The 18795-nt window shown below is 40.3% G+C and overlaps 1 protein-coding gene across 4 annotated transcripts in view; it reads left to right on the top strand.

Moving 5' to 3' along the window:
* Positions 1 to 12152, top strand: part of LOC136421362 (transcription factor RFX4-like) — a 68178-nt gene extending 56026 nt beyond the window's left edge. For all 4 annotated transcript variants that reach the window (XM_066408605.1, XM_066408604.1, XM_066408606.1 and 1 more), the window contains 3 exons: positions 7769 to 7946; positions 10258 to 10402; positions 11065 to 12152. In XM_066408605.1, coding sequence (XP_066264702.1) covers positions 7769 to 7946; positions 10258 to 10402; positions 11065 to 11535 — 794 coding nt within the window. In that variant the 3' untranslated portion in view covers positions 11536 to 12152. The remainder of the gene's footprint in view (positions 1 to 7768; positions 7947 to 10257; positions 10403 to 11064) is intronic.
* The last annotated feature ends 6643 nt before the right edge of the window (positions 12153 to 18795 follow it).

The raw sequence follows: 18795 nt of genomic DNA, 5'->3' as shown, positions 1-18795 counted from the left end.
TCTACAAACGAACAATACTTAATATGATGGTTGCAAAGTGGGAAATTTTATTTCCTCAACCAATTTTGGGGACATTTTCTAAATTCTATATCTAACTGTGAGTTTTTTAGCAGTTGCATAATAATGCAAAAAAAGAAGTAATATATTCTGTATTTCACCCTGTTCTGTTTTCCACATTATCCAGGAGGTTATGGCCCCTACTGCAACAATACCAAAGATATGGAGGTAGTAAAGTATCCAGTATCCAGTACCAACAACATGTGGCCATATTACTCACAATGGCATTACGGATACCAACCATGGCAACCACTTTGGGCCAATACTAACTATGAGGGTAACTTGTTGGCATATTCTGCTGGACTTCCATATTATTTCAGCACCTTGGCTCATATCACGCAATCACTGTACCTTACTGTCTCATTTAATTTTGCCTTCAATCTGTTGCCTTTTTTGCACCTTTTCCCTGATTCACCAAAATTCATAACGCGCACTACTATAGGGGTGGATACCGGTTCGGCTTCAGGTTTATGTTTAGGTTCAGGTTCAGGTCCGGACTTGAACCTGAACCTGATCATGTCTAGTTGACATGTTTGTATCAAATCAATATCAAGCCTAGAGAATTAAGATTGACACGCACAACAGTTACTATTATGTTTATTGGTGAGAAGACTTTCAAGACAAACCAATATTGATATTTGAATGAACTTGATCGAACAGTTACAGAAGAGAGTCGAATATGAATTTAAACTCATCTAGTTTAATTCAGGCAATCAGGGTCATCGTTACTTTATTTAACCTTTCTTGGCTAGATTTACCTATCAAATGTCTAACTAGAAACTATATAACGGGAACTGCCCTAACTCATGACGCGCCCTAATACGTGACGGATTTTTTAGTGATCTTTTTATGCATAAGTACGCCGTGTTTGTGTCCACTGACTATGCTCATAAGGAAGGTAAATAAACCAAGTTCATGCATATAATTGTTATTGCATTCAAAACATATCTGTACATATTTATTTCTTGTTTTGTCGAGAATAGTATTTTGACAATAATGATGGCAACGCTGAGTAGAGGGTCACTGCGTAGCTAGACGGCCCGGCACCTAAATATACGACCTGTGCCAAGCAGATACACAACTATCATACACATAAAAAAGATATCTTCATAAAACACAAAAAAATTTGGTCTTTAAGTGTTTGTTGAGAAGAAAACCGACCAAAGAAAACAACGTAAACATTGCCGCCGTCTGGCCACGTTGTTTTCCCGCCATTTTTTGGGGCCGCGATGGTGGCGGACGGCAATTCAACGCACAGCTTTGTAACGCTCTAACATGTGATTGGTACGGTCTATGAAAAGGAAACTGAATGCAGAGATGGCGAAGATATTTCCCAATAAGTAGACGGAGTATTGTTGATGTAAGCGATGTGGTTTTTTCGTAATGATTTTGTAAGTCGGGTCGCATGCCAGACGTACGTCGGGCCGCGCGCACAGTGCGAGGTGGCCTATTTCCCGTGAAAACATGAGCTGGGATGCGCTGGATATAGCCCTTCTCACATGACGTGAGAAGTGCACAGAGTCAAAATTTTCCGGTCAAAAGAAAGCTAGAATATAGCAGACTTCAATCCTTATTTACATTTCCCAAACTTCATCACCAACTTCCGAAGAGAGCAAAATTACCAAAGCGTAATAAGTTAGGCACACTATCTGGCGTAGCACTTAATCAGAAGATACATTCGTGAAAACGTCTCACAGCGTTTGCCGCTTCTAACCCGGAGAGTGAAGGGCCCATGAACAGTATGAATACATTTCTTGTCCAAGTATGGTCTTTAGATGAATGTGTTCAAAATTCATTCAGTAAAACATGACCATTCTCTGGCAACCAGAAATTGAGCGCCGTGAGTTCGAGCGCTAAAAAAACGTCACATGTTTGGGCGACTTCCGTTATATATTGATTTGTACTTTGTTCAGTTTGTTTTGGACTCGAGCTTGGGGCTTTCAGTAATTTGGGACTCGGTTCTTGGACGTTATACAGGTCCAGCAAACTGGTGACTCCTATGTTCTACATTTATATAGAAAATGAAAGTTCAGTCATGCACACGTCAATAGAAACTTGCCTCCCCTACCTCCAGTTCACCTCTGGTGAGGGGATAAGGAAATGATGGTTCTAATTGTTGAACAAGAAAATGATGCAGCTGCTTATATGACCTTGGCCTTTTTCAAAATCAAATATAGAACTTATAACGTTGGGTAACATAAATTCGTGGGGTACTTAAATTCGGGATTTTTCGAAAACGGGGTATTTAGGGATATGTGCTAGATGCAACATCAGTAATACCGCTAGAAATGCAAACTTGACAGACTAACGTATTCAGAACACTGTCTGAAAAGCTTCGATAAGCATGCATTAGAAGGAGACGAGGACAAACACTCTCCGTCCCTTATTGGAACAGTCTGAGGGCTTCGTGGGAGAATCACACTGCATCGTTGTCGGCTGGTTTATAAGACAAATGTCACATCCGCTTCCTGCTAAACACAATCATTTACAAGACAACTTATTTTCTTAAAATTGCTGACCTGCAATTGGGCTCAAGTGTGATCAATCATCAAAACGCCTCTTTGTTGCTACAACCTACGGCACGTGTATTTTCCCGCCGCCATATCATTACCCAGAATCCTGTTGTCAAGCAGACGACAAAGGTTTGTGAGGAACACTTTTTTGTCTAAATGTTGCGTGTGATTGTGGACTGAGGACGATATTTTCCTCAAAGTTTGCTCCTAACACAACAAGGAATACATGGACACAGTAGTATTATCAATGCTACGGCATCCGGCTAACTTTCCATGAATAATGTACACGTTGCCATGACGGTGGATGTCGACTTTGACGTTCTATAGCTACCGACTCAACACACGGGTTGTTCCCGTAGGCCTGATGTGTGCGGTACGGCCGTTTTTTCGTGTATTTTTTTTACTTGGACACGTCTATATCCATAGCACTCTCTTCAAGCCAAGGATGGAACGAATAGCTGCTGTATAAAATGTAATTAGCGGCAAGATATTCAAGACGAATCTTCTATCCCGAATTAATGTTCCGGCGGACGGTAGTTTCAAGTTGAAATATTATGGTGTCAGCACAACTAGAGACAAAATCTACCATATATATGATTAGTGCAAAGATAGTACATGATACTGACAGAATAATATAAAAAAAGGATGGTTTATTGTTCTGCTAGATTGATTTCAGTCAACCGTTATCGGAAAAATCCCGAATTTATGTTACCCAACGTTAATGCTTTAATAACTTAGATGAAAGAAGATGCAGAGAGATGAGAGGACACAGCCCAACAGTAGAAATCAACTTATCTCTAATATTTCCCTAGTATTCAATCATCTAACAGTGTAATTCCAAGGTCAATATTTTCCATGGGTCAGATCCAGTATCACGTGCAGATGATGTGTTTGATTGGTGCATGAGTCTGTACACGTGGGTAAATAAGCTCTGTTGTCAGTTCCCCAATAGGACACTCTGGCAAAGGTACCCGGGTCACGGGTTCCTCACTGGGCGCCGAGTGATGAATGCGTGCACAATATAACATCGTCACTGGACGTCCAGCACCAAAGAAAATTCATCACTAGAAATCAAGTAACAAACGGCTTTATTCCTGGACCAGTAATGAAGCCCCCTCTGTGCTGGAATTCCAGCACTGAATCTTGCTTCGGTGCTCGGCTTCCAGAAATGAACTCTGCTCATCACTCCGTTTCTAGTGATGATCTCCGCTTGTCAATCGGGTGCCAGACAAGTAGGCTGGTTCAAAGGTCATTCATCACTGGTTACCTAGTACGGAGGTCACTCGTCACTGGATAACCAGTAACGAAAGTCCCGCGGTCACGGGTTCCGCGCTAGATTTACCAGTGATGAGTGACTCTTTAGTGCTGGAAGCCGAGTGAACATGATTTTGTTAGTGGCCTTCCAGTGATCACGTCCTATTATCACTGGAATGTTCCAGTGCTAACTGTAAGACAATATTTTGTGTGCATTTTGAGTCAATGTCACAAATCAACAATTTAGCTCGGCCAACTTGTCGGCGAGCTCCAAATGGGGATTTTCAGCCGAAGAACCTTATACATTTTTTTAATTATCAATTTGTCAGATGAGTTTACAATTACGGTGCGGAATCTATCGTCACCAGCTCAGGTTTGCCACACTCACTGACTGCGGAACATTTGTCGTCACTGGTTTTCCATCCCCACAGGTACTCTCATCTCTCGGTTTCCAGTGATAATTCGGGGATTTCCAGTAACGAAATCGCCTCATTACTGGAAGGCCACAGATGACAAAACTTCATCACTGGACGTCTAGCGATGAAGGCACCTTCGGTGCTGGACACCGAGTGATTACTAAGGAACCCGTGACCCCCGTACTTTTGCGACACTCTGCATGTGATAAGGCTCCCATAAAGAAGAAGCCTATCCCACCAAGGGCAATAATTGACCAGCCAAGGTGCTGCAAGAGGTCAAAATCTCTCAGAACTTAAAACACTGCAAATGCCTCCTTTCCCGTACGTCCAACTTACACAATGTAATTTGGACACAATGCATGGGATGGCCTAATTCAAGGCCACATATGTAGCATTACAAAGTGAAATGGTTTACCCTTCAGTAAGAATGCTGGAGCCGTACTCAGTCTGTTGTTTGCAGTTACTGTAGTATTACTTGGTTGAAAATGTGTTTTATACTGAATATAGTTTGAGTCCTCAGAGTGGCCATACTGCTCCTTCAAGACCTGGATGATACTAGTACTTGACTTACATGTATACATATAGTAGACTCCTGAGAGTTCCGATTTACTTCTTCTTCTTCTATGACTGTGTTGTCTTGTCCTTCGCTCTGTTGCATTCTTCTTAGACTGGGATCAACATCTTGAGGCTTGTGAGCAACATCTTGGTTATGTCTTCAGGACTTCTCAATGATATTTAAAGAGGACAATGGGGCCTGTTGTAAGATCATGCTCTATTGCACTCAGCTTGTGGCAGGCATGTTCTCTTACATCTTGAGACAAAGTTTGTCTTGCTTTCTTGGTGCCTGGTCATTGACTGGCACAAGTCATGTAACTATATTAATTACTAGTAGGTATAATGAGTGTTGTTAAATCATTGTAAATTTTGTGCTAAGCCTTATATATTAAATGTATTTTCATTGGTCAATTATTCTCAGACCTCCCAGGGCTCACAATTGATGGGACCGATGTGCAGCATGTCTGAAGCAGCATACAAATCTTTGGAAATGATTTTTCAAGAATTGTTTTGGTTACTGTTTTCCAAACCAAAGAAAATCTATGGGGTTTAATTACTGCAGTTTCGTTTCGTTTATTGTATGGCTGAAACATTACATACATGAGACAGCCAAGGTTGCCCAACTAGCTTATTGCTTGTGTGAAGAGCTAACCTACTTCAACTTAAGATCTGCTTATTAAACAGTCATGTGTGATTGAGAGGCACTCTGCACCATGGTATTAAAGTATTTTGCACAATTTCATGTAGCTGTCATATGGTGGGATGAGTGGTATATTTTCAGAAGTCTTTGCAATGGTGGTTTCCTTTGGAATAATCAATTTTGCATGCTGGGACAGATTTAGGCTGATTCATTTGTTTCAGGTGTCAGTTTTTCAAAGTCAGAGGTAAATTCATGGGGTGATTTTGAATCAGTCCATGCAGAAGAGATGGGGAGTGAGATATCCCAAATTTAGCTAACGGCACTGAACCTTAATCTGATGCAACCATAATCCGACACTTTTCAGTACTCCCCTGTAAGTACGCCAAAAAGCAATTACTCAAACAACTGGATATGATTTTGGAAACGGTCAGACGTTTCAAGTAGCATCCACTACTTTTCGTCAGTGACTGTGAGCAAGATCAGTTGAACAGCAGGTTTATAACCACGAACTATGAATTGATATGCAAATAAGGAGAAGACAAATTTTTAGATAGTCCAATAGAAAGCGAATTAGACAACTCAAGACAAGGTTGAAGTAAAGGGGACAATAGCTCCTATTGTTTTAATATAGGAGCTAAAGCTGGTTTGCCCCCAAGGCTATGTCCCAAGTGCCAGACAGTTACCTAATGAAAGGTACAAAGAACATTGCGCTAACCGCTACTCCTCGGCCATTTTCCACCACCTAAAACACAACCAGGGGCACTCGTTCAATCTCGAATCCACTGATATCCTTGACCGCGAACCCCGCTGGTTCGAACGTGGAGTAAGGGAGGCAATATATGAGAGGATATACAATCCAACCCTCAACAGGAAAGGAGGGCTAAGGGTGGAACTGTCTGGCACTTGGGACATAGCCTTGGGGGCAAACCAGCTTTAGCTCCTATATTAAAACAATAGGAGCTATTGTCCCCTTTACTTCAACCTTGTCTTGAATTGTCTAATTTGCTTTCTATTGGACTATCTAAAAATTTGTCTTCTCCTTATTTGCATATCAATTCATAGTTCGTGGTTATAAACCTGCTGTTCAACTGATCTTGCTCACAGTCACTGACGAAAAGTAGTGGATGCTACTTGAAACGTCTGACCGTTTCCAAAATCATATCCAGTTGTTTGAGTAATTGCTTTTTGGCGTATCTTATTACCTGGATGTCTAATCTTCATCGTCCCCTGTAAGTATACACCTAGCGCTGATATGCAAAATCTTTTGATTGGTTAAAATACAGTAAGGTAGGCTACATAAAAAGTGCAATGGTAGGTCTTTAAGAGAACATGTTGTAGTGACAAGGTTAGGAAAATTTGTGTCATGTTTTTATCACGTAGGGCATGTCATGGGAGGGAGAGCAGCGGCCATAACATTTTTCGGACGATGGCTGATGACTAGTTCATGACAGTTGACAATTGTGTTGACTGTAATGGTGTTTCTATTTTACCTCGGTGTAACTGGCTGTTGGTTGAAAGAAAGGTTGACAAACAGCTTTAATTGTATGGAGCAAACGTAAGGATTAACAACTTCACTATTGTATTGTGTCGGATTAATGTTCCATTTAGAACATAATCCCCAAGGGACTTTATCATCAGTGATGCTATTTTCAAGCCTTGTTTTCTGGCTACAGCTCAATAATCGGAAGACTGATGCATATGCAGTGATGGAAAGTATATCCACAATACCTGTAGATGATTAGCTATCTAGATCTAATAAACAGATAAGACCACAGTCAGCATGCGTACATACCTTTAAGATCAATTCTCCAATCAGCCCCATGATTGGAGGACATAACACGCATTACATGTACATTTAATTGACACATCACACACTCCCTCAAAGCTTTCTAGATACACTGAACCAGTTGAATAAAACATCACAGCAGCATTTCTGCACAAGCACTGGTGTCAGTGAAATGGAACAAACTTCATACCAAGTAAGGTTGGTGGATTTGGCATGCTGGAAGCCATGAACGGTACTATTAATAGTATATATAAATGAAGGATATTGGAGATTCTTTTTACACAACCAGTAAATCTCACCTGCTGACATTTCAGTATCTTTCAGACACCTTCCTCAGAGCTTTTGACTGGAGTACTACTTCTCACCGCTATAAGTAACCAAGTTAGGTGGCGCTTTTGCGGTGATGACACCATCCCAAACGTGGCTACTTAACCGGTTATACAATTTACTGGTTGTGTAAAAAGAATCTCCAATATGTTCTACCAACCTGATGAAATTATTTTTGGAGGCACAAAATGAAACATCAATCACTTCTCTCTCTGTACAGGGAGTCATAACTCCACCCTGAGGACCAGTCCCTACCACTCTCCCACTGGCATGGTATCAGCCAACTCTGCACTGCACACGCGGCATGCTGGGATGAATGCAGGGAGTGTCCAGGTAGCTGGGGTCAATTCCAACCCCATGGCCTCCCTCTACCCAGGACAAGAGGATGTCTGTTCTCGGTAAGCACACAAAGAAAATGGTAAAAATTGAATAACGAAGAGTATATTGTGACCTTATGCACATGACTTCATGGTGATGTTGACCTTTAACTTCATTTACTACAGACTATGGAATTATCATGGTACTTTAATTCTAATCAATAAGGCCCTTGTTTGCATGTTTGGTTTCTGCATCATTGTTGTGTTAACTTTCATATTTAATTTTGGTATCTGTACATTTGTATCTGTTAACTTTCAATTAATTACATAATTTTTATACAATACGTGTTTTGAAGTCCTATAATAATGGTAAACACGGGATGAATTATAAGATTGTCTCATGTGTCCAGCCAGCCGTGCAGACCCCATGCTGCCGCCTCTATTGTCTACTCTCCATGGCAGAAGTCACTGCATGGAACTTTGTCACATTACAAAGTGTTTTTTGTCGTTTTGCATTTACAAACACTTCAATTTCTCCCAACAATGGCATATGACAAAAGAATGAAAGGAACAATTATGTGCAGTAGACATGTTTGTGTATTGAACTGTGAGTAGAATTGTAACAGTTGTAAAAGTATCCCATCACACCATCCCGCCCTCTTGCAAAAATGAACGGATCCGGAATCTCTACTGGCCAGTACAGACTTGCAACTCCCTAGTAGATGTTACTGTCATAGCACATTTCATGCTTTTGGCTTTATAAAATTGCCAAACCAAAAACTCCAATCTGAATTATTATATATATACAGTAGTATATATCTAGATCAAAGTTCTTTGTGCATATACCCAAGGGATCCTTGGGGATTGCGAAATTTCCTTAAAAATTCTATGGTTTTGATACCAGGGCACATGCAGGAACTCAAAATCTAAAAATTGCCAAAAAAACATCATTTTAAAGCGGTGTATGCCACAAATATGGCACCTGGATATCAAGTTATAGGTTATTTGGAGTCATTGTAAGAAGCTGTGATGAATTGATAAAAGTAGTTCTTTTGCCTCAAATTTGAAGAGAAGAAGAAAAAGATCAGCAGAAACAATAAATTTGTCATGCGCTACATGTAACGTTGGTTAACATAAATTGACGGGGTATTTAAATTCGCCATTTTTAGAAACGGTGTATTTCAGGGATATGTCTAGATGCAAAATCAGTTATAACGCCAGCAATGCAAACCAGATAGACTAACGTATTCAGAACACTGGCTGAAAAGCTTCGATATCCATGTGTTAGAAGTTGGCGACGTCAAAAACTCTCCCTCCCTTATTGACAGAGTCTAGGGGCTTCTAGGGAGAATCTCACTACACGGTTGTTCGCTGGTTTATAAGACAAATGTCACATCCGCTTCCTGCTAAACACAATTATTTACAAGACAACTTATTACAATCTCTTTTGCTAACCTGCAACTGAATTCTAAGTGTGATGAATCATCAAAACTCCTCTTTGTTGCTACAACCTACGGCACGTGTATTTTCCCGCCGCCATATTACTACCCAGAATCCTGTTGTCAAGCAGACGACAAAGGTTTGTGAGGAACACTTTTTTGTCTAAATGTTGCGTGTGATAGTGGACTGAGGACGATATTTTCCTCAAAGTTTGCTCCTAACACAACAAGGAACACATGGGCATAGTAGTATTACCTTTGCTATGACATCCAGCTAACTTTCCATGAATAATGTACACTTTGCCATGACGGTGGATGTCTACTTTGAGTGACGTTCTAACGACTCAACAAACGGGTTGTTACTGAAGGCCTGATGTGTGTGGTACGACCGTTTTGTCGTGTATTTATTTTTCTTTGGTCACATTTATATGACCTTGGCACTCTCTTCAAGTCAAGATTGGCACAACAGCTGCTGTATAAAAGCTAATTAGCGGCATATATTAATGACGAATCTTCTCTCCCGGAATAATGTTCATTGTCATTCTGCATGCAGCGGACGGTAGTTTCAAGTTGAAATATTATGGTGTGAGCACGACTAGAGAGAAAATCTAACATATATTAGCATTAGTGCAAAGGTAATACATGTACATGATACTGACAGAATAACAGAAAAAAGGATTGTTTATTGTTCTGCCAGATTGATTTCAAGCAACCATTATGGGAAAAATGGCAATTTTATGTTAACCAAGTGAACGTTATATAGCTATGTAATAAGTGAAATTTTTTTTGAAATTCATGATTATAAGTCTTTTTTTCGCACCATTCCAATCCATGCCATTGGACAATGAATTTCCTTATTGATAACAGTAGGTCCTGGAGTATCTCCATGGATACTACATGTACCTGTAGCTATATATAAGTGTAAAAAGAATTTCCTTTGATTCTATTCTTAGGTCAGCAGCATCACAAGCAACATTCCATTACAGCAGTTTCGGTGCTGTTGGCCAACCAGGCTACTCTGCTGCATCCAATGAACACGTCTCTGGTGTCCAGAACTCAGCGTTCCGCTTCAGCGGAGGCTACCCATCTTCACCACAAGTGTGTTCTTAAGTCTCACCTATTTCATTTCTTACTTTATTGAAGGAGGTTTTGTTATCACTTAATATTAATAACTTTGTACTTGTAAGTTAGTGTAACATGTCAAACACAGAATCTATTAATAGATAATTTTCTGAACTCTTTCTGGCAGTTGACATTCCAACCAAGGCAGTTTTCCCAATTTGACCCCATTCCAGAATACACATTTTGGTCTAAAATGGCCAAAATCCCCAAATGAATCATTCTGGGGGCCGTTTCACAGGAGACCAAAATATTCATCTTGGGTCTAAAAATGGCCAAAGAACCTTTAAGTTAGTTGATAAAAATTAGACATGTTTTGCTCATTTGTATGAAAATTGATAATTCCTGTGTGTTCCACAACATTCAACATTATGGAGTGGATATCGACAGATAGGAATTACATGCAAATTTGAGGATTACAGTACAATCACAGATTCCAATAGTTTAGAAACATGACTGGGTTTGATTATCCTTTCAATATTGAAACGCTACTACTTTTAGTTACATGACGATAATTAATTGTGTACAACGTATGTATGCAAGACCAAACAACTTGAATTCATTAGTATGCAATATATGCAGTTATAGTACCTTTAATGCTGAAGCTCACCTGTGTGATCATCATTGCTACACCCCTACAGTACCACAATGGCAGATTGGGACCATCCGATAATGAGACAACATGTTCCAGCAGTGTTCCCTCCCTTGGAGCTACGTCCAGGTGGCCAGATGTTCCCAGCTCCAGCTACACCGCGAACCCTGACCTCCCAAACCAGTACAGCTGCTCAGAAACAGCTGTGTACGGGTCCGCCATGAACCTCTCCCGACGTGGCATGGAGTACAATCAATCTGGCTATCAGTACGCCGGCACGGACTCAAGACTCGGCCATCCTACCAATGGCTACGTGTCCTACCCGTTGGCATACGGTGCAGAGGCCTACTATCACGGCAACAAGAGAACAGAGGATGGTGGTGCAAAGAGAAGAGCTGAAGAGCAGGACATTCTGGGAGAGGAGTCAGGTGACCACAGTACAGTGATAAAAAGCCCACAGAAGCGTTCATCGTATTCCCAGCATCTAGGGTACTATTCACATATGCAGACTGCAAGTTGAGCGACCTTTGGGATATTGAAAGGTTTAGCTGTGTTCCAAGATGATAATGAAATTTGGTAACAAATGCCACAGCCTTCTTCAAGCTTGAATGAAAAATCACTTAGTTGTGCCTTGATTATTACTATTACAAATTTACAAATGTTCACTCTCCACTTGAACTTTGGCCATAGTAGAGAAAAAGTGCATTTGATACTCTTGAGTATTTCGAATATCCAACTCCAATTTTTCATGTACAAATAAAGATTACCATGTTCATCAGGTTTTAATGACAGCACAGTTTTATACTTGCTAATGTGTAAATGTCACCTTCAAGTTTGTAGAGGTTTGTTTTTAGATTTTGGTAAACTAGACAAAATTGATTCAGTCTGCTCCCATCTTGAGCATAAGCCTAATGCAATTTACCATGGCAAATGATGGACAGGGATGTTCTGATTCAGGGAGAGTTAAAATCTAGAGACCTCCCCATCTATATTTTTTTTCAAAATCGAAACTTTGCTGGCACAAGTCTGCACTCTAGCACCCATACATGTACATATACTTTATGAATATGATAGAAACCAACGGATATGTTATAAAGCAGATATCGTACACTGTGTATAAAGCCTTCTATTCTGTGAGACTTTTGTCTTAGTTATTTCATATTTTTGGCTATGTCTTTATTTCCATATGATTATGTCAAGAAATGCTAGGAAGCTAGCCAAGGGTTATCTTAGCTGAGATATAGAAATTTTTGTAGAACTAACACATACATTGTAGAAGTGCCTCAATCATCCTGACTAAAGACACAGTCCTTTGGAAAGCATAATCTGCAAGGGGTATACTCAACAGCATATCCTGAAGCAGGCGTTATTTTTAAAAGAGCACATTTCTATGAATATAAAATCAACCAAATGTTGTCACAGTTTAACAGAAAAAAGTTAATTTGTAATCCAGTAACTAAGTAGTGCCCTCCAAGCAGACCCATGTAGGATGCATGATGGGAATGATGCAGACCTTAAGTATTGGTTCCAGTTGGATGATTGCTGAAGATCTGTTTAAAAACAGGAGGAAAATGAAGTTGTTCATGCTGCAAATTGATAAACAACTATTCACACACACACACTATAAACATTAGGATCGCCCCAAAATTGGAGCATCACTTACTTTTACCTAGGGCACTTTCTTTTAATCTTAGGTATGGGTTTCATTGTCATGATTTGCGGAGTTTAAAGTCTATCTTTGGCCAATGGCAAGTGGGAACTAAGGTTCCTAGGGCTAACGATTCACAAGCAAGTATCACAAAAAAGGATTTTTTAGATCAACCTAAGATTTCACTAGCTTTGATGTTTATCCAATAATTGTTTGCAAAATAATATGTTTCACCTGACTGCTTTATCTGAAGGGTACTTTTAAGGTAAGGGTGTCTGAATAAGGCTTCTGTTTAATGCAGCTGATGCCTAGTCCAAATTCAATGTCAAGTTCTAAACTCAAAGAATTTTGAGGATTCAAAGAAATAGTTTCAAAAACAGAACACTTGCTTCCCACTGTATCTTCAGCTTGCTGACAATTTTATATTTCTAGTCTCCATCACAGACCTACAGCAATGTTAAGTTGCAAATTACATTGTTGGAAACTATCAAAACTATCAGGGCCCAACTCACTTTGTACATTGACCTCTGCCTTCATGTCGTCAACAATTCCTGTACCATAACACCACCTCAGGTCTAACAATCAACCTCAGTGCAAATAACTCTATTCAACAGCAAACATCGGTCATAATATTGTCAGTTCAGCTATTTGACATGATTTATGCAACATATTCAATGAGGGAAGGCAGAAGTAAGGTCCGTAAAGGAGATTGACAGACAATAAACATGACAAAAGGATTGCTCCGTGAAGCTTGTGTAAAGATACAATGTTTATCACTACCGGGAACTGTCATCCAGTGCCAGCCCTCGTCATCTGGGGGTAATTTTTCTCAAATAAGCTAGTAGTCATTGAAGGAGGCTAGTATTGATTAGCAACACAATGGGGTTTGATTTTATTAAGATATTCTCAATTATACCAAATCCCAACCTCTCCGGAAACTGCCATGTCCTAAACCATTGAGTCATACCACCGGTGAAAAATGATGTGAAAGTATTAGATATTAATAAATACATAATACAATGACTAGGACGGGACACCAAAAAGTGACAAAATTCCCTGCCAATGTTTTGGCGGGGAAATTAGAACTCTTCGTTTTGCGACCAACTCAGTCCCGGTGTCCCGGTGTTCCTCTCACAAATAAATGATCATAATTATAACCAATAAGGTCAGATTTTAAAGGGCATCACACAAGCAATGATATATATGATCGGGACAAGTTAACTTTCTGTAAGTTTCAAGTTTACGAATTCGCCAAGTAAATAACTACCACCGAGCATTAAACCTAAGGCCACAGCAAGTAAATTTTATGGATGACATCCTCCGCAGACTCCAAAATTAATGAGATAGGGCGAAAAAAAAACAAGGCGGGCCAAAAAAAACAAGATTCCTATATCTTCAAATTTTGAGATCACAATTCTTGTTAAACAAGAATTGAGGCGACGAAATATGATATCATGACCAACAGGTCTTTTAGTCCTGTATTCAACCTATGTTTTAGTCCTGCATTCATTAATATATGATATAAAACCTCCTTCATTCAATAGTAAACATGTCCTTGTAGATGTGTATATATCTCAATAGACTAACTACAACAAATGCAGAAAAGATCTTGTTGTACCATCATCTGAAGCAACTACACTGGGTATTCATATGCGATGAAACACCTTGTGTATACAGCTCAATTTACTAGACCCCCCCCCCCATTATTTATATAATGTCCTTGCTAGAACAAATGCAGAAAACAGCTTGTTATCATACCATCATGGGCAGGAACTACACTGGGTATTCAAATGCAATGAAACACCTTAGACTGTCAATGTTTACGACATATTTGCCATTTTTTGGCATGTTGGCCACCATCGGAGGGCAATGAAATTTCTTGTTTTTTATTTCGAAATCAGGCGAAAATTAATGAGCGCGCTGATGTCATCCATAAAAATTACTTGCTGTGGCCTAACCCAACCAGGTGAATAAAAGAACTGCCCATGCCCACTGGCCAGCCATATAAGGAGGAGTAAGGAGCCAGTTCAATCTAGTTCCTTGCAAAAATCTCATCGGAAGATGTAATATGTAATAGCCACAATAGTACAGTTAAACTAACAAATGAGAATATCCAGGATTCTCAATACTTTTGAACGCCATGCATGTTGCCCAGTGGACGGCTTTAATCAAAAGCTAGGGTACCCGTCAGCATTTCAGGTGGCCATGACCCCAGGTTCAAGGCCCTAATTTCATCGTAGGGCTGTGTACCTAGGCGAAACAGGGACATACAATGAGCTTGAGGTGCCGCTTATAAAAAGGTTGTACCTGCACTATCCATCCTATCCTTAGCTACTCCGATCGCTTCTTTTCTCAAAGGAAAGGGATCGGAGGAGCTTACCAGATCTAGAGTAGGATGGATACCGGGCTATGACAGGACAATCTGATCAAATATTCGCGGATGTTCACTAAGGCGGTTATCTCACTGGGACTTTGCGAAGTTTCGACAAACTTCCCTGTACTGACGTGCGACGTATTTGCGGATGAGCAGGTTATCGGAAATCGCAGTGTTGCCACCGATTTGAAAAACAAAACGATGTACAATGATTAAAATACATCCAAAATAAATTTGCAGTGATAAAAAAGTGCATTTTGTACTACGTACCTGTGTGTGATTATATATGCTGTTAGATTTATTAGGACTGGAATTATGTAATTTATCTTTTTTTTGGCTGACCCTTACATCTTTCATGACCGCGATGAAAAGCGGACTGCATCCCGATTTAGTTTCTCATGAATAAACAAAGGCTTACACAAACCTTACAACTGACATATCACCCTTTACAGATTGTATAGCATCTATTGGTGTCTATTTCGCGCCATTTTGTCAGTTGACCAATATAATTCAGGCAAAAAATAGCGCCGATTGGTAGCAGCCGGCTATTGCAAATCCTGATTATCTGTCTTAGAAATGAAACTTTTTCCCCAGCTTAATATTCACTTTTGTCTTCAGATGAGAGTTTTGAATTGCACTTGGCCATGTCTTGAGTTATTTCACGGTAGCCAGTAGAGAACTCCGTGTAGAAATGGGCGCACGGACTTCCCTACAGTACAACACGGCTGTGAGGCAGGTGTTCAGGAATTATCGGTCCCCCAGGAAAATCGGTCCCAAATCCATGGTGGGCGTGGCCTAAAAAGTACGAAGGCCCACAGGGCCAAAGACATAGATATCATTCACAAACAATGTCTTTGAATTGAATACTTAATGCCAAATGTATGCATTGTAAGAAGGTGGGACGGACATTGTCCACAAACACAAATATGAACGTTTCATCAACAAAAAGTATCAGTTTTTGGCCATTGCAGGGACACATTTTCCCGGGGTAGCCAGGATTTCCGGTCCCCTCATAGGAAAGTCAACAACTCTTCTCCTAGTAGTGATGCATTTGGAAAAATACTTTATTTTTGAATTACTTTAACTTGAGTTGAAGGCTGGACTATAACCACCCCCCCCCCCAATAAATTCAGCTAACGTAAACTCCCAGACCTCAGTCTGCTTCTGAATGCCGTGGTGTTCACATCAGTGAAGGGGCTCGCTGGCTAAGACAATTTACCAAGTATTGAAGTTACTTCAGCACATGTTTGAAATCATATAGTGTATAAAAGGAATCAAAGTATAGTTGCACATAAACAATTTAGCTTTGTAGTAGTCCTAACCAAGAATATGAAGCAAGACACTGGCCTGACATGCTCACTGGCTGAATGTCTCAGACATTGGCTGTCAGTATACAAATTACATTTCTACAGAGCCCAAACGTCTATACTGTTTTCTTAGACTACCAAGTAGTCACCACAATTGTATAAGTCATACTTCTAGACACACAGCTATCAAAGCTAATTCAGCTCTGAGGAAAATATGGATACAATTCCAAGTTTGAAGGGGTTGCTTTGACAGTTGAAAAAACAATGTTATGATTTTCGGAAAGTTGCCTAGCAAAGTGACGTATTGTATTGATTACGTAGCTTTGTTACACCTACATGTATCTAGGTTATTTTGTTGGTCTGACAATGTTTTGTTCAAAAACTATTGAGAGAAATACAGGATTTTTCAAACCTTGAGATGTCAGTTAATATGCAAATGATTTCCTGTCGTCTGCTCTGATCCGATTCTATTGTTCTTTGAGTCAGACGGGTAGAGATTCCCTACAGAGGTTAATCCATTTATGATGTTGGGATGAGGGTTGGAGTCAATTTAGCTACTAACTCCCTGACAGAAGATAGTTTTTATAGGAAGAGAACCCTGGGTCCTGCTTTCTTGTCCTTTGACACAAGTATATAAACGTTTCAAGGGCAACAGTCTCTGCATTTGTCCATTGAGGGAATTCAGGGGAAGGGGACTCGTTTTCCCGGGGTAGATCTAGCCGGGATTTTCGGTCCCCTCATAGCAAAGTCAACAACGCTTCTTCTGATGAACTTGGAAGCTTCTTTGTCAACTTCAAGGCGCTTATCTGAAGATTTAACACAACTATAAAGGTTTCAAAGCAAAAAGTTTCAGAACTTGGCCATTGAGGGGATTTCAGGGGAAGGGGACACATTTTCCCGGGGTAGATCTAGCCGGGATTTTCGGTCCCCTCATAGGAAAGTCAACAACGCTTCTTATGATGGACATGGAAATTGTTTGTCAACTTGAAGACGTTTCAAGGAAGACTTAACACAACTATAAACGTTTCAAAAGCAAAATGTTTTAGGATTTGGCCATTGAGGGGATTTCAAGGGAAGGGGACACATTTTCCCGGGGTACCCGGGATTTTCGGTCCCCACATAGGAAAGTCAACAACGCTTCTCCTGATCCATTTTGAATCCTGTTTTTATACTTAAAGACGCTTCTCTGAAGACTTAACACAACTATAAACGTTTCAAAAGCAAAAGTCTCAAGATTTGTCAATTAAGGGGGAGGGGAACACATTTTCCCGGGGTAGCCGGGATTTTCGGTCCCCTCGTAGGAAAGCGAAAAACGTTTCTTCTGATGTACTTGGAAATTGTTTGTCAACTTGAAGACGCTTCTCTGAAGACTTAACACAACCACAAACGTTTCAAAAGCAAAAGAGTCTCAGCATTTGGCCATTTAAGGGATTTCAGGGGAAGGGGACACATTTTCCCGGGGTAGATCTAGTCGGGATTTTCGGTCCCCTCATTAGAAAGTCAACAACGCTTCTCCTGGTCCATTTGGAATCCTGTTTTTATACTTAATATGCTTCTCCGAAGACCTAACACAACTTTAAACGTTTCAAATGCAAAAAGTCTCAGCATTTGGCCAGTGAGGGGATTTCAGGTAAAGGGGACACATGTTCCCGGGCCGGGGTAAAACCAGGATTTTCCGTCACCCCTCATAGGAAAGGCAACAACGTCTCTTCTGATGCACTTGGAAAACTGTTTTTCAACTTGAAGACGCTCCTCTGAAGACCTAACACAACTTTAAACTTTGCAAAAGATAAAAATCTCAGTATTTGGCCATTGAAGGGATTTCAGGTAAAGGGGACACATTTTCCCTGGCCGAGGTTAAGCCGGGATTTTCGGTCCCCCCATAGGAAAGTCAACAACGGCTCTTCTGATGCACTTGGTAACCTGCATCAAAATCATAATGACTCAGGTTTTGGGAATCGTATGGGTTTGAGCTGAAGGGGACAGATATTCCCGGGGTAGCCGGTCCCCGCATAGGAAAGTCAACAACGCTTCTTATGATACATTTGGAAACCTGTTTTTCAACTTGAAGACGCTTGCCTGAATAGTTAATCCAAATATAAACGTTTCAAAATCATAATGACTCAGGTTTTGGGAATCGTGTGGGTTTGAGCTGAAGGGGACAGATATTCCCGGGGTAGCCGGGATTTTCGGTCCCCGCATAGGAAAGTCAACAACGCTTCTTATGATGCATTTGGAAGCCTGTTTTTTTTTTTCAAATTGAAGACGCTTCTGTGAAGACTCAATGGCCAAATCCTAAGACTTTTTTTCTTTTGAAACGTTTATAGTTGTGTTAAGTCTCCAGAGAAGCGTCTTTAAGTATAAAAACAGGATTCCAAGTCCATCATAAGAAGCGTTTTTTACTTGCCTATGAGGGGACCGAAAATCCCGGCTAGATCTACCCCGGGAAAA

The sequence above is a fragment of the Branchiostoma lanceolatum genome, chromosome 16 (assembly GCF_035083965.1).
Source record: "Branchiostoma lanceolatum isolate klBraLanc5 chromosome 16, klBraLanc5.hap2, whole genome shotgun sequence".
NCBI lineage: Eukaryota > Metazoa > Chordata > Leptocardii > Amphioxiformes > Branchiostomatidae > Branchiostoma > Branchiostoma lanceolatum.
Note: the sequence above shows the minus strand (reverse complement) of the source record. Positions and strands in the feature narration are given on the sequence as shown.